Source organism: Chiloscyllium plagiosum, chromosome 34, assembly GCF_004010195.1.
Source record: "Chiloscyllium plagiosum isolate BGI_BamShark_2017 chromosome 34, ASM401019v2, whole genome shotgun sequence".
NCBI lineage: Eukaryota > Metazoa > Chordata > Chondrichthyes > Orectolobiformes > Hemiscylliidae > Chiloscyllium > Chiloscyllium plagiosum.
In genome coordinates, this window is record NC_057743.1 from 18,772,594 (window position 1) to 18,800,312 (window position 27,719).

Genomic DNA, 27,719 nt, shown 5'->3' on the forward strand with positions numbered 1-27,719 from the left:
GATCAGCTAGAAAGTGGAGAGGAGTTGAGAGGTTGAGTAGAATTTCAGAAGGCCAAATGCTGACAATGCAAATTACCCTTTGATACCCCATTAGGTAGTTGAGTCTCTTGTGAGGGTACCATCACTGAGACTTGAAAGCAAGACAGCAGGTAATGGCATATGCATTGTACTCTTGATATTGATGGCATTTGGAAATATGCAGCTGTAACTTGCTTTTTTGTAACCTTGTGAAGTGCTTTTGAATTTGGCAGTTCCTGCTTTGCCAATGCCTTCATGCTGAATAATCTCAGCTGGGAAAGTAGATAGCGAAAGATGGCTGCATAAATGAGAATAGAGTTGCTTTGAAATGAAATGAAAGGAGGAATTGAAAAGCACCCATAATGTCATTTGCTCAAAGTCTGAGCAAATTTAATGGCTACAGTTTTTTGAGATGGTAACTTTTGAAAATACTGTGGGTACTCAGGGAGATTTGGACTTGTTATTGCACGTCACCATTTTTCTCTCCACTCAGCAAACAAGATCTGATGTTTGCTATTTAACGTTTCACTTCAGGAGAAGGTGGAGCTGGAAGATATACTGAAGAAACTGCAGGACGATGGACTGGACACTGATGCCTGCTCTGCAAATGAGCATCTCAGTCACCTGTGGCGCATATACCTGCGGGCTGAGGGCACGCTGCAAGCCACCATGCAGGATCTGGAAGGGGTGCGACAACAACAGGCTTCCGAGATGAAAGAGGTGAGATCTCTCAGAAGGATAGTGAATTTTGATCTCTTGTGAGATTTTAAAAGTAAAGTCTTGTTTGCATATGACTGGCCTCCATCTAACAATCCTATATGTAGTCTGTAACTAATTTGACTCCTAGTAGCACTCGGAATTTCAGAAATAGCTAACTCGGCATAATTTGGATATTAACTTGAGATATCTGGTAGCCTGAATGGCTTAGTACTATCCCCATTTGTGCTGTACCTCGGTTACTTAGAGGAGCCTCAGTAAAAAGAAGGATAGTCTCAAATACAAGTAACCACATCCTGTTGAGCCTTGATCCCTGCTGCCAATATGTATCCTTAATCCTTGTAACCAAACCACCCCCCCGCTGCTACATGACATGGTATAATGAACCGCTTTAAATTTTTTGTTTGAGATTTGCAAATAATGTCACATTTAGCTCAACAAAAGTCATCTTTGAAGTCAAATGAATTTATATTGATATCAAAAGCAATTGGGATGACCTGACCTTCCCTACTGCTACAGAGATGTCAGTTTGGGGAAGCCTTCATCAGTTTTGCATTGCTGTCCCCTACCACCATCCGTGAACCATAACTAGCTTACCTACAGAGTGATGAGGCAATTTTCGTTCTGCAGGTAGAAAATTATGTGGATCACATCCGCAACCTGTCGGAAGAGCGGGAGGCACTGACAGCTGAATACGAGCGAGAGAATGAGCTACTAAAGATGGAGTTACAGCGACTGAAGTTAGAACAAGGTTGGCAATCTAACCTCTCAACCTTGTTTTGACATCCCCTCCCCAAACAGATTAAATTAGATTAGATTCCCTACAGTATGGAAACAGGCCCTTCGGCCCAACAAGTCCACACTGACCCTATGAAGAGTAACCCACCCAGACCCATTCCCTACCCTAGATTTACCCCCGACTAATGCACCTAACACTATGGCCAATTTAACCTGACTAATTCACCTGGCCTGCACGTCTTTGGATTGTGGGAGGAAACTGGAGCACCCAGAGGAAACCCACGCAGACATGGAGAGAATGTGCAAACTCCACAGACAGTTGCCCAAGGCAGGAATCAAACCCGGGTCCCTGGCACTGTGAGGCAGCAGTGCTAACCACTGAGCCACCGTGTTGCCCCCAAATTTGAGGTCGATTTGTTTTTCATTGACATATGTTTGTTTCACCTGCACACGGTGGTCATGTGAATGAAGATTTTCTCACAGTTGCATGACTTTCTTGTCCTGATAGAACCATCAACATCAGAAAGAGAAAATGTACATTAACATTTGCAGTAGGACACTATCAGCATTGTCTTCTGTTAGAAATAATGTTCTTTCTTTTCACGTTCAAACTTCAGATGAACATATGGATGAAAAGCAAAGTAAACTATTCGGCCCCTCAGCTTACTCTGCCATTCAATCATGTCTGATTTCACATTCCCATTTTACACCCCCCACCCCGATTCCACTGCCTAAGAAGAATCTGTCTGCCTTAAAATTATTCAACAACTCCGCCTCCTGAGGCAGAGTACAACCCTCTGAAAGAAAATAAAACTTCTCACCTTTGTTTCAAAATGTCAACCTCTAACTTTCAAACAATGCCCCCCCCCCCCCAGTTCAACAATAGGAGACATTCTTTCCATGTCCATCTGGTCAAGACCATACTGTAGTTCAATTAAGTCATCCCTCACTTTTCTAAACTCCAGTGGAAATGAGCCCAGCCAGTCTAACCTCTTCTCATAAGACAACCCAATTATTCTAGATATCAGTCGAGTAAATTTCCTCTGAATTACCTCCAAAGCATTAACATTCTTCCCTAAGTAAGGAGACAAGAATTGTACTCAGTATTTGAGCCAAAAACAGAAATTGCCAGAGAAACTCATCAGGTCTGTGGAGAGAAAACAGAGTTAATGTTTCAAGTCCAATGACATTTCATCAGAAATGCTAACTCTGATTTCTCTCCACAGATGCTGCCAGACCTGCTGAGCTTTCACGCAATTTCTGTTTTTGTTTCAGACCTTCAGCATCTGCAGTTCTTTGCTTAATATCAGTGTTCGAGATGTGGTTGCACCTATATCTTGTACAACAAAGGAGCACATCCTTACTCTTATGTTCAGTTTCTTTCTTAACAAAGGAGAGCATCCCATTAGCCTTCTTGATTATGTGCTGTACCTGCACACTAACCTTTGTGACTCATGCACCTAAACACCTCAATCACATTGCAGCTCAGAATTCTGCTGTGTTCTTTATCTAGGTAATAGTCTACTTTATTATCCTTCCCACCAAAGCGAACAGCTTCAAACTTTCCCACATTATATATGATCTGCCAGATTTTTGCCCACTCACTCAATCTATCTATATCTGTCTTCAACTTCCTTATATCTTCTTCACATATTTTCCTACCTCTCACAGTGACATGTGAATTTAGCTACTGTTCTTTCACTTCCCTCATCTAAGTCATTGATGTGAATTATAAATGGTTGAGGTCCTGGCATATACCTCTGCAGAATTCCACTTGTCACATCCTGCCAAACAAATGAAGGCCCATTTATGCATACCATCTGTTTTCTGCCAGCTAGCCAACTTTCTAATCTTGCTAATATGTGACCTCTATGTCATGAGTGTTTACTTTCCACAATAACCTATGTTATAGCATCTTATTAAATGTCTTTTAGAAATCCAAGTATAGCACACCTACAAGCTACCCTTTGTCTATAATACATATTGTTCTGTCAAATACTCCAATAAAATGATAAAACTTGATTCATCTTTGAAAATCCATGCTGCCTTTTCCCAATCAGTGATCAATTCTGACATCTTCTGTATGACAGACACCAAGCTGATTGGACTATAATTTACTGTTTTCTGCCTGCCTCCTTCAATGGAGGAGATATATTTGTAACTCTGTCCAGTAAAACCTTTCCTGAATCTCAGGGATGATTAGAAAATTAGTGTCTACTACCTCATTAGCACTCCCTTTTTTTAACCATTGGATGAAATACATCAGAATCCGGATACTTGTCAGTACATAGCTCTATCAGTTTGCTTAGTACCACTTCCTGGTACTGTAATTGAAATTTTCTAAATTCCTCGCTTGCTTCCACCTTCTGGTCACAGCTCTAACTGCAAAGCTTTTGTATAGCCTCTGTAGTGAAAGCAATCTCTTCTTCGTCTGCCATGTTCCTTTTATCCATTATCAATTTCCCATTTTCACTTTTCAGAGGACCAATACTCCATATTTACAACATCATTCCTTTTCATTTCTGATTTCTAGTATTCTTCATTTCTGCTTGTAAAAGACACGTTAGATGAAGAAGGTCCTTCAGTCCATATGGTAACCTTCCAGAACACTAACCAGCATTGAGGCACCTGTATAGATAGACAGGAATGTCAATTTATCTTGTTTTTATGATCTTACTTATTAATCACTGGGTGGTTTAGTGAGGCGGCATACTGGAGATCCACAGTATTGCTGGGTGAAATGGTATTTATTTATTCCTTGCCTTAGGTTCCCCCTGTCATTAGCACTCATCAAAAAGAATCTAAATGAGTTGAAGCCAAATATCCCTATAAGTGGGTGTAGGGAAAATCAGGCTGGAAATTTTCAACATGTCTATTGATGGATTGCTACAGAGTAGAAAATACCTTGTATTTTGTGCAGCACTTTTCAGATCTTCAGGGTGACCTAAGAAGCTTCAAAAACAATAAGGTCCTTTTGAAGCCACAATCACATTGTAATGTAGACAGATGCAATAACAGGACTGTATACAAGATCCCATAAAATGCAGTGCAGTAATTGATCGATTAATCCATTTTTCATGGCGTTGATGAAAGGATACTGTTCTCCAGGAAACCTGAAGATCTCAAATACTTTTTAAAAAGTGCTTTAAGATCACTTAAATCCAAATGAGAGAATCTCCAATGTATTTAAATGCTGCACTGAATTGTTGGTTGAGTTTATTGTGTTCCAGTCTGTCTCTGAGTCAAGGCTGATCCCAATGGCATTAAGTAGAAGACTGAGGGAGCAGACTTCCTTCCTGTATGCAGATTGGGGTTTCAGTAAGAAATATATGTACAGTATTAGTGATTTTTGAGAGGAATTGTAACTCAGATTGATGATAAGTATGTAAGTTAGCTCGCTGAGCTTGAAGGTTTGTTTTCAGTCATTTCATCAACATGACTAGGTAACATCATCAGTGAGAGTCTCCAGTGAAGTGCTGGTGGTATGTCCTGCCTCTCTATTTATAGATCTTGGTTTCGTAAGGTAGTGATGTCATTTCCGGTTCTTTTTTTCAAGGGAAGGTAGATAGGGTGTAAATCAACATGTTTATTGATGGAGTTCTGGTTAGAATGCCGTGCCTTTAAGAATTCTCGTGCATGTTTTCAGAAGAAACACAGCAGACCATAAGACAAGCTATTGCACCTACATTAGGCCAAAAAAAGGAAGGAAACACACTTAATACTCAAGAAAATAAAGCCTTAGAAAAAGTTTAAAAAGCTTAAAACATCGTTATCTACCTGCAGACAAGGGATGCATGCCCGTAATTTTTTAAAAATCCAACTATCTTAAAAAGGTAAATGCTCTGCTTGCAGATACTGACACATGCCAGCAGGTGGAGATAGACCCAACCCCTCAGCTTTTAAACAGAATCTCATCCATTCTAACAGCTCTTAAAAAATCAGGAGACTTAAACAAGACAGACTTCCAAAACATGAAACCAGGTGGATCTAACACACCACGCTTCTATGGATTACCAAAAATACACAAACCTGGGGTCCCCCTCAGACCCATAGTCTCCCCACCTGGTACACCAACATACAGACTAGCCAAAGGACTCCACCAAAAACTAAAACACCTAATTGAAGATTTACGCCATCCCATTCAGTCCACCCATGAATACCTGAACACCATCAAAGACACCAAGATAGAAGAGGACAAAATAATGGTCTCCTTTGACGTTACAGCTCTTTACACATCCATTAACATTAACCTGGCCAAAGAAACACTGGCATCACTAAGCTATTGGACCTGTGTCTCACCATCCACTTCACATTCAATAACAAAACCTACAAACAAATCAACGGAACACCTATGGGATCACCTATATCAGGGCTCATAGTGGAAGCAGTAATGCAGAGACTCGAACAAGCTTCCCTCCCATCTATCCAACCCAAACTTTGGATCCACTACATAGATGACATCACAAAACAGAACAAATTAGAGGAAACATACAACACCATCAACAATATCCTGACAGACATAAAATTCACGCAAGAGGAGGAGAACGAGAACAGACTCCCATTCCTAGATCTGACAGTTGAACATACAGTCAATGGAGAGCTTCAAACCAGTGACTACAGAAAAACAACACACATGGACACACAACGACAGAAGCAATCATCCCAACACCCACAAACAGAGCTGCATCAAGACATTATTTAAACAACCTACATCACACTGCAGCACCCAAGAGCTACAAAAAGCAGAATAAAAATATCTATACAATTCTTTTCAAGAAAAACAGGTACCCAATAAACACAATCTGCCGATTCCTCAGAAACAAACCCAAACAAACAGACAGAATGCAACCAAAAACTATAGCCACATTACCTTACATGAAAGACATTTCAGAAATGACTTCCAGACTACTCAGAACTGTTGGCATCATGGTATCCCACAAACCTACCAACACATGTAAACAGCGACTAATGAATCTAAAGGATCCATTAGATACTACCAGGTATCTAATGTCATTTACAGGATACAATGCAAGAACTGCAAAAAACACTACATCAGACAAACTAGCAAGCAATTTGCCACCAGAATACATTTTGCCACCAACTGGCCGCCAAAAGACATGACCCCCTATCACTAGTTTCTATACATACAGACAAAGAAGGACACCACTTTGACTGCGACAATACACTCATGCTAGGAGAGGCAAAGCAAAGATACACACAAGAATTCTTAGAGGCATGGCATTCTAACCAGAACTCCATCAATAAACACATTGATTTACACTCTACCTATCTTCCCTTGAGAAAAAGAACTGGAAATGACATCACCTACCTTAAGAAACCAAGACCTATAAATAGAGAGGTGGGACATACCACCAGCGCTTCACCAAAAACTCTCACTGATGATGTTAGACAGGTTTGAGGTTACTTCTGGCATTATGGTTTGCTCACTTGTGAGATGAAACGTTTGAAAACAAACCTTCAATCTTAGCGAGCTAACTTACATACTTAAGTGTATGTATCTTCTTTTGAAGGAATATTTTGTGATTTAAAAAGAAAGTCATTAGGTTTCACTACTAACCCAAGTACTTTGGACTGATGCAGAGACGCAGGTGAAGGAAGTGGAAGAGATGTTGGAGCAAGAAGGTCTAGCAGAGATTGCACACAGTGGCCCAAGTGAGCAAGTAGCATATCTTCTTGTTGAACGTGCTACACTGCTAGAAAAGTTGGAATCAGCAGACAGAAATGTGGATTCTCAGAGTGTCACAGGGAGCATTCGTGAAACACACTTGCAGGTAAGAAACTGTTACAATACCTACATAAAATATTGAGACGTGCTTGATTTAATATCTCAATTTCATTCAAAAGTAATCAGTTTGAACAGTTTTATAAAACATACAATTTTCTGAAAAAAGACAAATTTTGTAAAATGCATCAAATCCATCCTGTCAGATGATAGCTACCCTTATCAGATTTCTGGTGTGTATCATGTGAACTCAAGAATAGGCTTAAGGTCACCGCTGTTGGTCCTGGATTGTGCCCAGCCTACCTCATATTATTTTGAATGAGTAAGGTCTATCAGAAATTTGAGCAACAGGTGAATCTAGCTATTTCACACTGATTCTGTGCAGTAGCAATACGAGTGGTATTCACTATTAATAAGATGCTGCTGTCAAGCCAAAACGTCACTCTGTCTGTCTCACAGATGGATAATGTGGTGTATGAATTTTATCACTGGTGTGGTGCTAGGTATATAGGCTGTATGTGCCACGGGTAGCGGATCATATTAAAAAGGATGTCCTATCTGCTGTTTGAAACAGTCAGGGAGGGTATTGATTGTATCCTACCACCTCTTTCTTGCAAAACTCAAAATACAGTGTCCAAAATTAGATGTGCTTTTTTTGTTCGGAAAATATTTGCTAAATCTTCCTAAAAGTGCAAAGAATTATGCTAACATCGAATTGAAGATGTCAGTCAGTCTAACTGTAGGGCACATTTGTATGTACTAGAAGCTACATATATTAGTACTTAGGGCCCTATACTTTGCAGACAGAAAAATCATGTTTAAACATTCTATCTGTTTCAAAATGACAAAACTGATGACAGCTGTTCTCTGGTACATTCCTCAGGGCAATTACTTGACCAATCAGAATCAAACTGTCTAGTTTAATTTTAAACAAAGAATTGAGGGTGTGATAAGTGTCCCATTCAGAAGAAGAACTCTGCTTTCTCTCTACTGAATTTTCCCAGCAACTTTCATTTATTGCTCTTGGCAGTTAACTGTCAGTCAGTACCTAATGGTACACTTTCCATGACAGTGGCTGTACAATTAGTAGTCTGTTAGCCAAACAGTCAGCACTCTCTTCTCATGCAGTATAAAATGTTATTCCACTTTGCTTTGGTATTTTTATATGTGTGCTGAGATAGTAAAGCTTTGACAAAATGTGTATTCTTTCAGTAATACTCCAGTTCTGAACTAGCTATCGATCATATGTAATATTTTCCTAACTGTTTAGTGCACATAGGTTATATTTTCCTCCTGTTACTAATGTAAGTTACTAAGATGGTATGGCCTCCTTTTACTGTAAACATTTTACCACAATTCATTGTATCTCCTACTTTGCCTTCTAGCTTCACAGCTTGCTTATTTTTACACATTATTATTATTATTATTATTATTATTACACTGTAGCAGTTCACTTTGGGGGGATAAGAAGCACTTCAGCAGAATCACTATCATCCATTAGACAAGAGAATCCTCCAATCTTCCTATGAGTAATAGAAATGAGCATGGTTGAATACAATCAATGAAAACGTGCAAGCTTCATGTACTTGAGTTATGTTTCTGTAACTGTTTTTCTGGAGCTATTGGATTTTTTAGATTAGATTCCCTACAGTGTGGAAACAGGCCCTTCAACCCTACAAGTCCACACCAACCCTCTGAGGAGTAACCCATTTCCCTCTGACTAACGCACCTAACACTATGGGTAATTTAGCATGCCTAATCCACCTGACCTGCATATCTTCGGACTGTGGGAGGAAACCGGAGCACCCACACAGAGAATGTGCAAACTCCACACAGTCGCCTGAGGCTGGAATCGAACCCAGGTCTCTGGCGCTGTAAGGCTGTAGTGCTAACCACTGAGCCATCGTGCCACCCACAGCCACCGTGCTGCTCACAAGTCATTTTTTGTTACATGTTTGCACAGTGGGATGTGCTGAATGGAACAGTTAATGCCAAAATACTTGCAGGGGGAATACAGTCAGCAATGAATCCACATTCACTAATTGGCTAGGAAATTGAGCAATATTGAAGCTTTAGTCATTGACTGTACTGGGAGAGGTGGTCATAATAAAGCCAGTGTTTGCTTTTGCTGGTGATTTAGCACACATGGTCACATGTTATTCACATTTTACCTTGCTCATAGGACGAGTTGAACCAGATGCGGCAAACCCTGGAAGAGGAATTGAAACAGCAGCGGGAGACTATGCAACGCACCAAAGAAACCATGGCAAAGGTAAATTAGTCATTCACAGGAGATACTATCCTACAGTCCTGTGCTAGAATTATACTTTAGTGTTGCTGAAAAAAGATACAGTTTGTTCTTTGAAGGTGTAACAAGCAAAGAGGATAATATGGATCCTGCAGATATATATCTGAGTTTCCAGAAGTCGTTTGATAAGGTGCTACACCAAAGGTTAATGGTTTTGCTGGAACTGTAAAAGACTGCATTGAGAGTATTGTACACAAATTTGCTCCCCATACTTGAGGAGGGAGGGATATTGTTGCATTGGAGGCCGTTTGAAGAGGTTCACTAAATTGAGTTCAGTGTGGACTGAGTTAGTCCCTACTTATTTTCCGGGGGCGAGCATAACTCCTGGCATTGGAATAGGCTGCTACATCGGTGGGGGCGATGTCGGTGAGGTAGGCTCTGTGGTGAAAGAAGGTACCTGAGGATCAGTCACTTTGTTGCTGATTGGTTCCGGCTCAGGTGCTGGCGGTGGCAAAGTGGTGGGAGAAGGGCATCACAGTGACATCAAAGAGATGGATCCAGCAGCGAGCGATGCAACTCTGATATTGATGGATCCGGTGCAGGCAGCAGCAAGGCAGTGGCAGAGGAGAATCAGCCCAGCTGCAATAGATGGCTCCTGAAAAGTGGCAACTTCAGCGTTGGTTGTGGCCAGTGTGGATGGCAATGAAGCAGGGGAGGAAGGATGGGGACACAGGCATCATTGATGATGAGCTGGCTCAGAAGTGATAGACTCACTTTAAGCTATGTCTTTTTTTTTCTTACTCTTAAAAATATTCAAAATGGCTCTGGATTGTGGCAACAGTGGAAAAGTTTTTCACTGTATTTAACTGTTTTTCTCAGTGTAAAATACACGTGACAATAAAAATCATTCATTCAATCACTAAGTTGATTCCAGAAATGAAGGGCTTTTCTTATCAAGAGAGTACGAGCAGTTTGGGCCTAAACTGTCCAGAGTTTAGAAGAATGAGGAGCGATCTAATTAAGATATATAAGATGCCAACGACAAAGTCAATGCAGTGAGAATGTTTCCTCTTCTGAAGCAATCTAAATGAGAGGACATAGGAGGTAGTAGATTGAAAACAGAGATACACACACACACACACACACACACGACTGACAATCCCAAATTGGTTGTCATGTCATTCTTCGTATACTCAGGATTGTTTAGCAAAAGTTGTCTAATTGCAGAATCACAACACATTGTAAACAATGTTTTGCGTTTTACAAGAGTGGATTATTTGGGTGAACGTGATGCTATTTGATGTGATCCACTAATCTTTGCGATGTTCTGCCTATATGCCTGGCATTACATAGGTGCTGAAATTCATATACTGCCTCTGTGTGATACATAGAACATCTTTTTGGCTTGACAACAGCATCCTGTTAGCTATTGCATTGTAGCAGCATGAAACATTTTGCATCACTTGTTATTCAAAGTTTAACCCGAGATAACGTATGGTAGATTGGTCATTTTCAGAACTGAAAGTGCTTTGGTTCATTTGTAAGTTTGCATTATACAGTGAGAAATGATCTTATCAAGGTTACTATTATCCATCAGGATAGCTTTGATGCCCCCTATCAGTGTTAAGTTTGCACAGTGAACAATGTCTTCGGGCCTATTTACAAGGTTGCTGATAAGGCCAATCTTATAGTGTACAGAACATGTGTATTGACCATTGAAGGTAGGTTTATGGAAGACAGAAGAAGAGAAACCAAGGCAATTTCTCAACTAGAACATCAGTAAAAGAAGCTCTCATTTCAAACTGAATTTGTGCACAGGATGGAGCCCATTAGAACATGTAAGGAAATTCAAGCAAATTCAAGTATAGCAAATATATCATCTGCAGACCCGACATATGCAAGGAATGTGAGGTTAGATGTCAATCCATCAAAGACACATTTCTCAAAGAACTCAACATTGTTGGCGAGAGCTGAGCATAATAGGAATCTCATGGCAACACTATCTATTTGGATCTAGTTAAAAATCACACAACACCAGGTTATAGCCCAACAGGTTTAATTGGAAGCAGCAGCTTTCGGAGCGACGCTCCTTCATCCAACTAATAAAGGAGCGGTGCCCTGAAAGCTGGTGTGCTTCCAATTAAACCTGTTGGACTATAACCTGGTGTTGTGTGATTTTTAACTTTTTACACCCCAATCTAACACTGGCATCTCCAAATCATGACTACTGTTTGGATATACATAGTATTGTTAAAACTGAACTCAACTGGACAAGCTGCTGAGTTCATAAGTTCAGTGAATGGTGCTTGCTCTAGATTGCTTCAGTGCAAATTTCTATGCGTTCTTTGAGTGGTATGTTAATGAAGAGGCTAGCAACATCAAATGAGCACAAGGATACTGTATTGCTATTAATGTGGAAGACCCATATAGTCTTTGCAAATGTGAAGGAATCTTTTACAAGTGGAAAACATGCTCAAAACTGGTTGTAGCAATTTGCTCAACTATTTAGCCTTTTCATGTTGTGTAGAATAAGATGGATAAGGTATGGTGTAAAGGGAATTCCTCACCATATATTGTTGGGCAGTCTGTATATGCATGATGCAAATGAGCCGTGAAACTGAACCCTGCAATTTGTTTTTTTTAATGGATTCGGCAAGCATTTATTTGTCTGTCCAGTCATACTAAGTAACAGGTCCATTGGGTCTGGGGCTATCACTTTTGGTCATGAGAACTGTCAGGTCTATCTCAATTACCTTGGAAGAGTAAAATTTCCACAAACTAACATCCCTCTGAGAGAAAATATTTCATCTCATCTCTGCCTTAAAAGGAAAGCCTCTTAAACTCTGTTCCCTAGTTCTAGTCTCCACCAAAAGAGGAAACATTACCCCCAGTAACCATCCTGTTAAATCCCCAAAGGGTCTTGTATGTTTCAATAAAATCACCTTTCATTCTTCTAAATACCAATACACATAAGCCTCGTCTATCCAACCTTTCCTCATAGGCTAGCTCCCTCATCACAGAACTGAATTGAGTGAACCGTCTCTGAACTGCTTCTAACTACATCCTTTGTCAAATAAGGAGATTAATACAGTACAAAATACTATGGATGCAATCTCTACAAAGAGTTGTACAGTTGCAGTAAAGCGTCTCTACTTTCATGTTCCATTCTACTTACAATAAATAGCTAACATTTTGTTTGCATTGCAATCTACTTGTTACCCTGTATACTAACTTTTTTGTGATTCATGTACCAGCACAACCAGACTATCTCAGAGTTCTGCAATCTTTCTCCATTTAAATAATATGAGTTTCTGTAAGTGGAGGGTTATGCAGTGATTACCCTGCAAAAGCAGTAGAGGCATCAAGAAGTGGGTCTCTGGAACTGCACTGTAATTATCCCTCAGTTTGCAAGAGAGTGACAGCTGATTTCAAATCTAAACAAAGATGGAAGTTGCAGAGAAGTCAATTCAGGCCACGATGCTGGATCTGTAGAAGATAATGATTCACTGCAAGGAATTAATTGAATCTTGAGCTTGAACTCTACCTTTGCTTTTATCTTTACTGTTCTTTATATTGTTTAATCATTATTAGTTGTGATCTCTACCTTTTTCCTTTGATTTTTCACTTTTAATTGTATTTTTTTACTTTATTCTTTCAAAAGGAACCTTTATCAGAACCTGCAAGTCCATGGAAGAAGCTATTTGGGGTTCGTCAGCAGACGCACAGCGTCTCCAAAGACATAGCCGTATGTCTCACTTAATCTCTGTTCGTAGCCAGGCTGTAACTATAATTACTGGCTACATCTGCACAGAGCATGGCAGCAAAAGGCACACAGGCAGTACAAACATTTTTGGTGGAATCTTCTCCTTCAAGCAGTGACAGGGAAGGACTGATATTCTGGTAGATTGGCACTAGGATGATACCCACTCTCTTCCAAACACCTCAGAAATTAAATTCTCAGAAAAGCCGATGGTTCATGTTCCACATTCAGTACCAGTTAAGGCCGTAAGTGGCCTATTAACAACCAATTAAAGACCTTTTCACGCCACTGCCACGATTAACCTGTTTTGGCAGGCGAGAAGAATGGCAAGCTTCCTGACTAATCAGACAGAGCGACATTCCTGTTAGGGTGAGTGGGGGATGGGGAGGGGATGTGCAAGCTCTTTCTGCCCCACTCTGAAGCCCTACCAGTTCCCTAAACCCAACCCAGACCAAGCATTTCTTAAATCTTTCTTTGCTCAACTGTGTAATATTGAAAGTACTAAATAGAGCTATTGGGAGTTCATCTGCTGAAATGAGTAGCTGAGAATGCTGTTTAAGACTGGGATAGTTAAGACTATCCTAATATCTCATCTATGTAATATCTAATTTAAGAAATAGCTTAATGCAGCTATGAAAAGAGTGCAAGGTTAATGTTCTGAAGAATGAAATCAAATGGTGTAAAGGCCAACAATTTTTTGCCACCATCTGTTTGGGTTTGCATACAAATTTCAAGTGTTACCCTTGCAATTATGCCATTTTATGGGACACTGCGTGGATCTTTGATCTGCCTTGCTCTGTCTGAGATTTGGGCTACCATAGAACTCCAACTGTATTAACACGATTTACCAGGTCTCCAGCATGTCTTCTGCAGTGACCAGATTCTGCATGTACGGAACTTCTCACTTCCTTTTAACTCCCTCTTACCTCCTCTTTCCCTGACAGACCAAGAGTGCCAGTCTGACACCAGTACTGAATAATTGAAGACGGGGTTAATGTCTCAGTTCTATTCTTAATGCTATCTGAGTAATAGTGAAAGCATCTAGGTTCCAAGACACCATTTGCTGCATTTCTACAAATGTTACATTCATATTTTCTCTGATTAAATTGAGCTCATGATGTATATGTTCTCAAAGAAAGGGTGTTGGGGTGAACAGGGATACACAATGTAATTTCTTTGAATTTTTGAGATGCAAAGTTAAAATTTATAATTTTATACAATCTATCTGTCTCCCTATGGTAGTATGATTTGAAATTCAAAACTCACAAAGTAAGTAATGATTCACTGATTCATGATACAGTATGTCCATGGCATTCACTTCTATTTTCTTTCTTTCCTCCAAATTTTCTCCTTACATGTCATTGTCTAGAAGGTTATCTGTACCTCATCCAGATTACCCTTTTCCATGTAGTGGAGAGGGGGCCCCTGTGGCACAGCAGTAATGTCCCTCATTCTGGACCAGGAGGCCTGGGTTCAAATCCCACCTGCTGTAAGGGTGTGCAATAATATCTCTGAACCTAAGCCAGAAACTCTGGGTGCTACAACCAGGTACTCAAAATAAGTATGTACTTGACTTACACCATAAGTATTCCAAACTCGGTCACAAAATTTGTTAACGGAAAATAAACCATATTTATTAGTAACTGATCTGCTTCTATAAGGTAGAAGTTCAAACTGCAAAATCAAGGTTCAGAACTTTAATGTCAGACTGCTACTGATATTTGGTATTCCATGAGGTTTCCTAGGTTTTCACTGCACCTTGTCTTTCATTCTGTGTCAATTCCCTCTTAACAGCAGTCCATGGGCTCCCTTATACATTTTCACTTGTTCATTTTTGAGTTTTTGCTCTTGTTAACACTACAGACAAATGAAGAGGACCTGGAGAAAGAGAGGAAGCTACGGGAACGAGCAGAGAGAGATCTGGATGAGGCAGCACGGCGATTAGAGATGGCACATGAGGAAATCCGTCGACTAACGGATGAATTGGACATGGAGAGAAAAGTTCATAGTAGTAATGGTGTGTGAGGCTTAAACTATTGCTTTATCAACTCTTTTAATTCCATCACTGACATTGACCGCATTGGTGAGAATTGTCAATAAGACATCTGACAATTCCTAACAACAACCTTTCCTAATTAAATGTTAGACCACAGCCTTACTCTACCCTAAATAGTCATATCAATAGATATTTTCCCCTGTTTATTAAGGATAGTGTGACAATTGTTTTGTCTGGTTTTAACTAAATTGCTTTAAATACAGTCACATTACACAGTTTAGAAACTGCCCACAATTCAAATTCCTATGCCAACCTTATTTTGATGCCCATTTTTAACTTTTAGCCTACAGGCTGGATAAAAGAACGAATCAAACTCATGCAGTGTTTTATGCTTGGTTTAATTTGCATAAGTAACTATTCCTGCGCGGTGGAAGCAGTGACATAGAGCTAATGCACTGGGCTAGTAATCTAGAACCCCATACTAATATTCTAGAGACAAGGGTTTGAATCCCAGGGCAGATGATGAAAGTTGAATTCAATAAAAAATCTAGAATTAAAAGTTAGCCTAATGTTGACCATGTTAGCATTCTCAATTGTTTGTTATAAAAACCCATCAGGTTCACCAATGCCCTTTAGGGAAGGAAATCTGTCATCATTGCCTGATATGTGACTCCAGGCTCTCAGCAATGTGATTGACTTTTATTTGTTCTCTGAAATAGGCTGGCAATCCATTCAGTTAGTGTGATTAGAGATGGGCCCTAAATGCTGGCTTAGTGACACCCACATCCCATGAACAAATATAAAGATGTTAAAAATCCAGGAAATTTTGATAATTCATTTTTATTTTCCTGAAACAAAGAGGGATTTAGTTCAATCAAACAATTAACTTCCAGATTCTTTTAAAACGAGATAGTTATTTTGCATTTTCTGAAAGCAGAAAATCAGATTTGATATTTCCAAGATACCATTTGTTTAATGAGTTTTCCACACTGATAAGCGATTCAAGATGCAGTAACACTCGATGAAACTTCCAGCTTTGATGGGGACTTCATTCACACTGACTATATACTATTGCGGTGCAATCAAGGAACACTTCATAAAGACAGTAAAATGTAAAAACTAAACCTGGAATGTTGTAGAGGTGCTGGTGTTGGGCTCGGCTGGATAAAGTTAAAAATCACACAACAGCAGGTTTAGTCCAACAGGTTTATTTGGAAGTACTTGCAAGCACCTTCTCTTGGATTTCACACTTTGCTATGGTGTAGGGTGCCTTTGGCTGCATGTGCGTAAATCAGTGGATGCCAGCATCAATTCAGTCCTATACTGGAACTAGAAAAATAATTCCATTACCTTCACATCCACCTAGTGTGTGAGCATTGGTATCACATAACGTAGGTCAATGCCTACTGTCCTGGCAGTAGTAGTGTTTACTGTTCCCTCTAAGCTACACAATGTCCATGCAACCCAAACGTTCCCACACATCCCACACCCAAATCAGCCTTGTTAAGTTCCTAAGTGTACACAACAGCATTCAAAGTGTTAAATGGCCCATCTTCTTAAATGAACATATCGTGTTCAATAGAAAAATATACGGCACATTGGTCATGTCTTTATTCTGCTACAGTTCACTGTACCAGCTACAGTTGCGTCAGCACAGCAAACCATAAGATGGTTACAAGGGCTTTTGACTATTAAATGTTGCCCAACACATGCATGGTGCTCAGCTAGCATACAATAAAAACCATGCTACCACATGCAGTGTGATGGAACATACCATTAGCATACTTATACTGCTGAAGCACTCATCAGGAGCCCAGCAGTACTCAGAAAAGTGGTGTCAGATTTGTAATGTCTCCTATAGGTTATGTTACCACCAACTGATGTGCTCTTTGAATATGAGAAGGTAAGGAGGCATGCTAGATAGTCCCTCCCTCCCTAGTCAGTCCATGGAGAACTCAGTTGAGGCAATACCAGTAATCTCAATCCTAATTCCCAGTCACCAACAGCCTGCACCTCTCTGTCACTACAATATTGTCCACTTAGTCACATTGCAAAAATGAACATCATCACAAAATAAACATTCCAAGCCAAAATTATAAATGATCTCATTATATCATGTACTAAAGTAATGTGATCACCTTTAAATATTCCCCTAATGTTTGTTTTCCATGTGCTTTTACCTGTTGACTTCTGTTGGAGGAGATTGCAGATGGCTTTAATAGAAAACCTAGAACAACTCTAGGCTTAGAAGGCCTGGCTGAAGAATGCACCATCCAGGCCAGTGTAAAATTTTGGGGTCACAAGCTCCAAGGTAACAATGGCTGCCTTAGAGCTGGGATAGAGTGGTAACAAGACCATAAGACTTTGGAGTAGAAATTAGACCATTCAGCCCATTGAATCTGCTCCGCCATTCAATCATGGCTGTTAAGTTTCTCAATCCCATTCTCCTGCTCTTATATTGAAGTCCTCTCAAAATAAATGCCATCGTTGCATTTGGCTTCCTAACTACTGATTCAATCTGCAAATTTACTTTGAAAGAATCCTGGACTAGAACTCCCAAGTCTCTTTGCACTTCAGACTTCTGAATTTTCTCCCCATTTAGAAAGTAACCCATGCCTCTTCTTCCCACCAAAGTGCATGACCTCACACTTTCTCACGTTGCATTCCATTGCCACTTCTTGCCTACTCTCCTAACCTGTCAAAATTCTTCTACAGCCTCCCTGCCTCCTCAGTACCACCTGTTCCTCTACCTATCTTTGTATCATCTGCAAATGTAGCCATAATGCCCTCAGTTCTTTCATCCAGATCGTTAATGTATAAAGTGAAAAGTTGTGGCCCAACACTGAACCTTGCGGAATACCGCTTATCACCGGCAGCCATCCTTTTATACTCACTCTCTGCTTTTTGCCAGACAGCTCGGCTTCTTTTCTTACTAGCACCTTGCCTCTGACACTATGGGCCCTTATCTTACTCAGTAGCCTCCTGTGCAGCACCCTGTCAAAGGCCTTCTTGACGTTCAGGTAGATAACAACTGTGAAATCCCTTAAAATCGTCATTTGTTTTGATGGTGGGCATGAGTAAACTAACCTTGAAGCCTGATTGCTCCTGTGAAAAAAAACCCAAGTCAAAAATTACTGGTTTTCTTTTAAAAACACAGCAATTTAAACAGTACCTCGCTTTCACAGCTCCTTACTAACCCTGTGCCCACCAATTTCCACTGCCTCATACTCTGGGGTCGTGGTAATTTCCAACCTTCAAAGTGGAGTCAGAATGGGAAAAAGTTGGAAAGCATCCATATGAAGTAATTAAAGTTTTTGTGGAACAGCATCCACATTTTCAGGGCTTGGGCATGGACGAGTTGGACCAAAGGGTCTGTTTCCATGCTGTACATCTCTATGACTCCTGGCACAGACCTTCATGGTTAATTGCTCACATTAACTTTTGAGCATGTGCCTGGAATGTTTCTTGGCTCCCTACGGATAGAACTCTTCTACCTTCTACATCCTCTACCAAGCCCTGCAGTGTAGGTTTAGAACACCTCTCTCCATATTGTGCCATTCCTCACTATTTTCTGCGTCAGATTCACTTGTTATGTATTCACCATCACCTGCCCAACCAAAATATACCCCTCATAAGAGTTGCTGGCCAACTTTAAGCAGTACAGACAAACTAACTGGTGCTAACAAGTTACATTTTTGTGCTCCCAGCTGCATGGAGTCAATCGATGCTATAGTTTGCACTGGCAACACACAGAACATGAGCAGTACAGTACAGCCCTTCGGCCCTTGATGTTGTGCCAACCTTTTATCCCACCCTAAGATCAAATTAACCCATATACCCTTCATTTTGCTATCATCCATGTGCCTATCCAAGTGTTGTTTAAATATCCCTAATGTATCTGACTCTACTACCACCGCTGGCAGTGTATTCCATGCACCCACCGCGCTCTGTAAAGAACCGACCTCTGACATCTCCCCAAACCTTTCTCCATTTACCTTAAAATTATGTTGCCTTGTGATCACCATCTCTGCCCTGGATAAAGGTCTCTGACTATTCATTCTATCTATGCTTCTATCAAGTCACCTCTCACCTTTCTTCGCTCCAGTGAGAAAAGTCTTAGCTCCCCCAACCTTTCTTCATAAGACATGCCCTCCAGTCCAGGCAGCATCCTGGTAAATCTCCTCTGCACCCTCTCTAAAGCTTCCATATCCTTCCTGCAATGAGGGAACCGGAACTGAACACAATATTCCAAGTGTGGTTTAACCACAGCTCTTAAGAGCTGCAGCATAACCTTGCAGCTCTTAAACTCAATCCCCCGCTAAGAAAAGCTACATACCATACGCCTCCTTAACAACCCTATCAACTTGGGTAGCAACTTTGAGGGATCTATGGACATGGATTCCAAGAGAAACCATTTAAGTCTGAAGGCAACACAAAGTTGGTGTAATAAAACAAAGAATTGTGGAGACTATAAATCTGATACAAAAACAGAAATTGCTGGAGAAACCCAGCAGGTGTGGCAGTATCTGTGGAGAGAAAGCAGCATTAACATTACAAGTTCCATGATCTTTCTTCAACAGAAGAAAGATCCCTGTTTCCAGAAACTCTTTACTTGCTTAATGATCTTTATGCTCGTACACAAAATATGTATGACATTGAAAGATGATAGAATCAATCTTGCCATGTTCACGAGAGATGGGGGGAGAAAGACGAATAATTTCTTAGGTGATTTCCTTGTGCAAATTTGATCAATTTGTTTTCATACACTGTACAACTTAAACATTTGGCTGTATGTTCTCTGTCATTCAGACACAACTCTTCAGACTGCTTGTCAGGAGATCAAAACGCTGAAGGAGGAGGTGTCTAAGTTGGTAGAGAGCGGTATGTGTGACTTGTAATTTTGTGGGTTTTAAAGTTGGTCTTATTCATTTTCAGCAATCCTTAAAATTCAGTTGGCTTTAAGATTGGCTTTTCCACGCAGCATTAGCCTTATGCATATAACTGCTTAGGTTAGTTCCTGAATTCCAACTCCCGTGAGTACTTTAATTTTACAACCTGTCCAATGTCACACACTACCCACCCCCACAGCCAAACCTTATGTGAACAGCTTGCTACCTCACACTTTTGCTTTGCCCCAGCAATCAGAATTGCCTTAATTCCAGCCTTTTCCAATACTACTGATTGTCATGTTTCACAATCATGTGTTTGCTGTTTCACAAGTCATGTGTTTCACAAGTGTTTGCTGGTCAATGGAAGTCAGACTTGTGTCATCTCTTTAAATGGTGGCTAAACACATGATACTCATAAGCTTTACCTTTTCCAGTTTGGCCTTTAGTAGCCAAGGTAATGGAATCTGAAAATGTGTTGCTGGAAAAGCGCAGCAGGTCAGGCAGCATCCAGGGAACAGGATGAAGAAGGGTTTATGCCCGAAACGTCGATTCTCCTGTTCCCTGGATGCTGCCTGACCTGCTGTGCTTTTCCAGCAACACATTTTCAGCTCTGACCTCCAGCATCTGCAGACCTCACTTTCTCCTCAAGGTAATGGAATCATTGGCTTCATTATTACAGCATTTCTATCTCAATTTATTCATTACATTTTCATTCATTTGACAATATTGAAGCCAATGCTTTATTAGATTACTTACTTACAGTGTGGAAGCAGGCCCTTCAGCCCAACAAGTCCACACCGACCCGCCAAAGCGCAACCCACCCAGACCCATTCCCCTACATTTACCCCTTCACCTAACACTACGGGCAATTTAGCATGGCCAACTCACCTAACCTGCACATTTTTGGACTGTGGGAGGAAACCGGAGCACCCGGAGGAAACCCACGCAGACATGGGGAGAATGTGCAAACTCCACACAGTCAGTTGCCTGAGGCAAGAAATGAATCCGGGTCTCTGGCGCTGCGAGGCAGCAGTGCTAACCACTGTGCCACCATGCCGCCCACAAAACCAGTTAAGTATAGAGCAGAACTAGCTATTTAGCCTAAGGTTTTGCCACTGGCGCCTCAAATATGGTGAAGAAAGAGAGAGGTGATAGCTAGGTATAGCTAGGTATTATCCTATATGGGTAGAAACTGACCCCATGTTCACAGATAACGCAGAATGTAGAAGAGGATTTGGGGTTGGGGGGGTCAAAGGTCAATTCTTGGGCATTCCAAAGATTAAAGAACGAGAAGACCAACCAATGCCAAAAGTGCTGTCACTAAAATTGGTCATCTTTGAGTGAAATCAAGAGCACTCCCATTGTGCTGGTCAACAGAAATGTATGCTATAGAAGGGTAGTGGGGTCAATATACTGAATGTTGCAAACTGTTTGAAAGGAACAAGGTGGATTGAGAATTGCCAGTGGACAAAGAGTTTATCATTTAATAAAAACTGTTTCGGTGCCTTGACCAGGGCAGATATCTTATTGGAAATATACAAATCTTGAATTGTGAAAGAGATTTGGAATGCAACAACATGTTCAAGGAACAAACACAGAAAATGCTGGAGAAACTCAGCAGGCCTACCAGCATCTGTGGAAAAGGAAAGAGTTAACATTTTGAGTCCAGTATACTCTTCTTATGAAGTTCAGAATCATACTGGACTTGCAGAATTAACTCTGTTTCTTACACCACAAGTGCTGCCAAACCTGCTGAGTTTATACTGTGTTCCTGTGTTTGTTTCAGATTTCCAGCATTTGCAATATTTTGCCTTTATTAGCATCTCCAAGGTCTTTGGTGAGGAATGGGCGATTGAAGATGTTGAGGTTGAGGATAGAACTTTGAGCTAGAGGTAAGTGGAGAACCATTTACACCATAAGCTAGCTTGGTGAACATATTGGAAAGTTGTGTGTTCAGTAGAAGGAGCAAGGTTACGAGAGGAGAGATGGGACCTCCCAAGCCTCCTGACCAAGGTAATCTCAAACACCGCATGAACAAATTAAGGTTGGAGCTGAGGGAAGACTTGGATTCAGGCTTAGAAGGTTGGGGAAAGCCATGGAATATTTTGTAATTTAAAAAGTACAAGACCTTACTGGAAAGATATCATTTATGCTGTGTTACATCCTTCAAAAAGCCTAATAATTGATCTAAAATATGATAGTTATAAGACATAAGAATGTAAGGAAAGCAAGAAAATTTCCTATCCCTTTAGCTAAAATGATCCCTACCTGTTGAGTGCCTTCCTATAGCATGATTGCAAGATTGATAACTTACTGTTTGGGTAATGTCTTTTGGCATCACTGGTATATGTTAAAGCTATAGTTTGTCTCAATCTATGATCCCCTGCCTCATAAGCTTTATTAAAAGATAACCTGATTTCTATAAATTTAATTTCAAAAGGTTTAACCTTAGAATAGCAGTGACATATTGAACCAGCTTCAACTGTTACCAATCTGCAAAACTACTGCTTAAAATTTTATCTTGAACACTGAAAATCTTGTACTCAGTATTCAGCTCCAAGTGATAAATCTTTCCATTTGGGAAGTGGACCTAAAATAAAAGTTATTTCTGCAAACTTTCAATCCCCTTCTTCCTCACACAGGCTATTTTCCATGTGACTGGCCAGGATGCAACTCTTTAATGCCATTCAAAACGGTCCCACAATGTGCAGAACTCTCCAGTTTCATTTCATCATAGTGAAAACATGTCAAAGGTTCCAGAACTATTCATTTTATGAAGTATTTAAAAGCTTACATCATCCTTTACCCATTGTTCCTAGAGATCTCTTGTGTTGTCTTGTTTTAAATCTATTGAGCTCTTTTTAGGAATGTTGGGATACTATTTTCTGGCCCCAATCTTCAACCCTGTCAGACCCAGCTATTGGTGTGTGATGGACGTTAATGGAAAAATATAATAATTGGTGATCAATGTGATAAGGAAATGGTCAGGTAGGATAGTATAAAGTGTCATTCCTGAAGTTTTTCTTTATTTATGTAAAAATATGACCTCGACTGAATCAGTGATGAGGATATTGCAGTTAACCTCAATATTTCAGTGTTTAAGAAGTAGGAATGAAAACAAAATCAACATTCTCACTCCTAATTGGTATTAAAAAGTTAATCACTTTTCTGTTTACCTGCTGGATATCTACTTCACCAACCCCTGTGATTATTACCATTCCGAAAGCTTCCCCAATTGTTCCAATCACTGCGTAATTAAACCTTCCAATCCTCCAGACTAATACATTTGATGTGCCTCAGGCTTCTGATCTCCCTGAGATCTCGCCTTATATTGCTGGTGGTTTGTACATTCTGATTGTTCCTGACTTCGGACCTTGATCTCCCTTGTTGATTAAATGTTAAATCAGTAAGAGTCTTTGCCTTCATGTGAGGAACAGAGATGGCAGAGTTAGTTGTTCTGGGAAAAAAAATTGATGGCACAACTATCTAGTGAATGCAGTTGACTATACATCACCAAGACATAAGTAAAAGGTCACATCATTTTCTCTTAAAACCACGCAACTGGTGTAGTTATCAAATGGCTTCACATGGTTCATCTGTCAATTTGTGAAATACCCATAGCCCAAACATACTGATACATATGTGCATTCACAATTGAACTCAATCATTCTGTGTTTAGAGGACACAACTTCAAAAGTAAGCAGTCTTCATAAAAAAGAGAAAGAACACTTTTGCATCATAAAGCATGACGTCACAGCTACATGTTGATTGTGTTCATTGAAGGCGGCAAAAGCTTTTGAAACAGCACCTTGTTAAGTATTGGTCAACCACAGCCAAATGGCTGAAGGTAACCATCAGGCTAGTGATGGTCCAAAAGTTGCCCAATATTATTGTTTTTCCCTGACACACTAATATATATATTTTGGGGCAATGTGCAATCACTAGCTGAATTATGGACAATCCGAATTTAACTGAGGCAAAACAGCCTGTAAGAAAGGAAGTGCTTGCAAAAAACAAGAAACTCAGTAAAAAACACAAAAAACAGATCAGTAAAGAGAAGGACTTGATTTCAGACAGCAAGGAATTGCCTCTACCTGTAGAAGAGGGAAAGCTGGAAGAAATGCAAGACAAAAAGGAAGAATCCATCAAAGAGCAAGTAGAGAAGAAGGAATTGCCTGAAAAAGATTCAAATCTCCTTCTTTTTTTCACAGACTTCATGGAACTAGATAAAGCCAAAGAACAGAACAGCAAACTGGATGAGGAAATCCTGGCACTACGTGAGCGTGTACGATCATTGGATTCAGAACGGAAATCCCTTTTAGAAGTAGTAAGTAACTTGCATCAATTTAGTTACAATATTGAATACAATGAGCAGAACGTAGTGCCCTCCCCTGAGGCTGGTTTGGAGGCAGGCGGGGGTGAATTGCGGTCCATGTAACCTTCCCACCTCTGCTCCATTAAATCTGGGCTGGGAAAGCTTGTGGATGTCATTTCTGTGCCTTCATCAAGCAATTAATGTCTATTTAAGAGCCTCTTACTGCGAAATTGGCATTCAACCAGCAGCAAGCAGAGTAGACACCACACAGGAAGGCCACAAAATAAGAAAGGTTGTGAGGAAAACCCAGGGAACTATAGAATGGTGAGCCTGACATTGGTAGTGGGCACGTTGTTGGAGGGAATCCTGAGGGACAGGATTGACATGTATTTGGAAAGGCAAGGACTGATTAGGGATAGTCAATACAGCTTTGTGCATGGAAATCATGTCACAAATTTGATAAGTGTTTTTTGAAGAAATAACGAAGAGGATTGATGAGGGCAGAGCGGTCGACATGATCTATATGGATTTCTGTAAGGTGTTCAGCAAGGTTTGTCATGGTAGACTGGTTAGCAAGGTTAGATTTACAAGAATGTTGCCAGGGTTGGAGGATTTGAGCTATAGGGAGAGGCTGAACAGGCTGGGGCTGTTTTCCCTGGAGTGCTGGAGCCTAAGGGGTGACCTTATAGAGGTTTATAAAATCATGAGGGGCATGAATAGGGTAAATATACAAGGTATTTTTTCCCCCGGGGTGGGGGAATCCAGATCTAGAGGACATAGATTTAGGATGAGAGGGGAAAAATTTAAAAGGGACCTAAGGGGCAACATTTTCATGCAGAGGGTGGTGCATGTATGGAATGTGCTGCCAGAGAAGGTGGTGGAGGTTGGTACAGTTACAACATTTAAAAGGCATCTGGATGGGTATATGAGGGACATGTGCCAAGTGCTGGCAAATGGGACTAGATTAGGTTAGGATGTCTGGTCAGCATGAACGAGTTGGACCGAGGGGTCTGTTTCCATGCTGTCCATCTCAATGACTCTAAATGCTGTGGGCTCTCAGGGTGGTGGAGGTCCCTCTGCTGTGTAAACAGAGTTTATTGAGTTACTTCTTTAATGGTTGGATCTTGGGAGAACTGTTGACTTTTTTTTTGATATCTTTATGTGACTACAAGAAGTTTTTTTTTCTTTGTGATTTTTGTTAACAATGCCTCAATGTTTATTTATGTAAGATTAAGAGGTACAAAGTGTTTAAAGTTCTTGTTCTTAGACTTTAGTAATCTGTTTAATTGACACTTTTATAGGGTTTTTTCCCCCAAGAATTATGAACGGATGTTTATTTTCTAAGCAATTTCACACATGCTAATGTTACATAGGGTTCTTGGGGTTTTTGTACATAGTGCATTCTAGGTGAATGAGCTTGGAAGGGTCAGGTATCAGTATGGAAAGTATAAGGGGCCATTGGAGAACATGAGTTGACATTGAATTGGCATGGGGGCAAAGGAGATTTGGGATTGGGTGAGGGAGCATGAATTGGCATTGATTTGGAATATAGGGATCGTGAGGCCTTTTGATGGCCTTTTGAAATCCGTTTTTAAGATGTTCCTTATTCCAGTCTCTGGTGCTTAACTCCTCTGAGATCCTCTAATCATGGATCATGGAAATGCTAGTCCGAGTCCACTAAAGAGATATGTACCCCTGCTTTGCAGTCAGCCATCTTGGAGTGCAGTGAATGGTCTAGTGACTGGTGACAATTGAGGGTGCTGGGAAAGGGAGTGAAAATCCCAGAATTGGGACCCACATGCCTTTTTTAATGGCTGCAATGTCATTTCAACTCTACAAAAAGCCAAGCCTAGGTTAAAGAAGGAGACAGTATGATAACATAGTGAGGATGCAGGAAAGAGAGATGTTTTTTACATGGAGTGTGTATTCTTTTAACTTTGAAAGAACAAGGATAAAAGAGAAGTTTCGGGGAGAGAGATTAGACACAAAAGTCAGTAATGGTCACTCATTTCTGAGTGGATTTTCAGCTTTCATCATTTGGCAGTGAGATAAATTGCAACTTCTTTACAGAACCAGCCATTTGATCTGAATCCCATCTCCCCCAGCTTCAATAATGAAGGGGTAGACAAGCTATTCCTTCAGAACTACACACAAATATTCATGCCTTTGAAACCATAGCAGTAAATGACTTTTAAGGAATTGTGGTTTTTTGTATATATATTATATATATATATCATGAATATTGTAGTGTAATTATACAGAGACTTTCCCAAGTGAGGCATGAGACAGGCAATGCATATGCTTATGTCTGTTTCTGTATAGCTAGTTTTCTTCCTGGTACAGATTGCTAGCCTGTCACAAGTGGTTTTAGCTTGAGGGACACCACCAAACATCAAGCATGGCTGACCAGGCAATTCTCCTGCTCTTACTGCTGCTGTTGGTATATAGTAATGATTTACAGGTTGATAATAAACATGACTGTCCATGTTATAAACACATCATCCATGGCTATCAGGTCCTGCAGTGGGATTTGAACCCAAAGGGCTGAATGCTATCCCCAATGCAACCAACTGAGTCATGGCTTGCAAAGGAATGCAGAAATAAAGGACAATCTTTGTGAACAAATACTGCAATCCTTTTATGTTTCATAAAGATAAACATCCAAGGCATTGTCCAGGTGAAAAGTTCTGATTCCTGACTTGAGTGACATTAATGGGAAAATGCAGTGGCAGAATTTTATGGACCCTGCCAGAAGATTTAGATTTGTTACTGGGTGGGAGTGGGAGCATACATTTCCATTGATAGCCTTCCCACTGCATTCCTGCCTCTCCCAGCGGAAAATTTTCAGAGAGCTGGTGAAACCTAAAGCAGCCTACCCAGCCTCGCTGAGGTACATTTGTCTACTTGGGGCTGCTCCTCACCTGACCTAGATTTCGAGGCTTGTAGACTAGTTCAGGGCAAGTAGAAAGCCAGCCAGATCACTCAACTTGGGCTTGGGCATGAAGTGGGTGGGTGATTCCTTGAAGGGCTCCTTTTTTGGCATCAGGTATCCCATCCAAAATCTCCCTCTGTCAGTGCTTCCATCTATTCATTCAATCATTCCTGAAAAAGGGCTTATGCCCGAAACGTCGATTCTCCTGTTCCCTGGATGCTGCCTGACCTGCTGCGCTGTTCCAGCAACACATTTTCAGCTTCCATCTACCCAGCCTCTCCATTTAAAAAGCTGAAAATGTGTTGCTGGAACAGTGCAGCAGGTCAAGCAGCATCCAGGGAACAGGAGAATCGACATTTCGGG

At 40.5% G+C, this 27,719-nt stretch overlaps 1 protein-coding gene across 8 annotated transcripts in view; it reads left to right on the plus strand.

The window, feature by feature from the left end:
- The window catches only part of ccdc30 (coiled-coil domain containing 30), a 158,648-nt gene that overhangs the window by 14,844 nt on the left and 116,085 nt on the right, over positions 1 to 27,719 (plus strand). For 6 of the 8 annotated variants that reach the window (XM_043675686.1, XM_043675692.1, XM_043675693.1 and 3 more), the window contains exons 2-9: positions 553 to 738; positions 1,366 to 1,486; positions 7,075 to 7,265; positions 9,399 to 9,488; positions 13,126 to 13,209; positions 15,088 to 15,241; positions 20,030 to 20,101; positions 24,321 to 24,436. In XM_043675686.1, the coding sequence (XP_043531621.1) occupies positions 553 to 738; positions 1,366 to 1,486; positions 7,075 to 7,265; positions 9,399 to 9,488; positions 13,126 to 13,209; positions 15,088 to 15,241; positions 20,030 to 20,101; positions 24,321 to 24,436 (1,014 nt within the window). The remainder of the gene's footprint in view (positions 1 to 552; positions 739 to 1,365; positions 1,487 to 7,074; positions 7,266 to 9,398; positions 9,489 to 13,125; positions 13,210 to 15,087; positions 15,242 to 20,029; positions 20,102 to 24,320; positions 24,437 to 27,719) is intronic. The other 2 variants (XM_043675689.1, XM_043675691.1) reach the window with 2 other exon arrangements.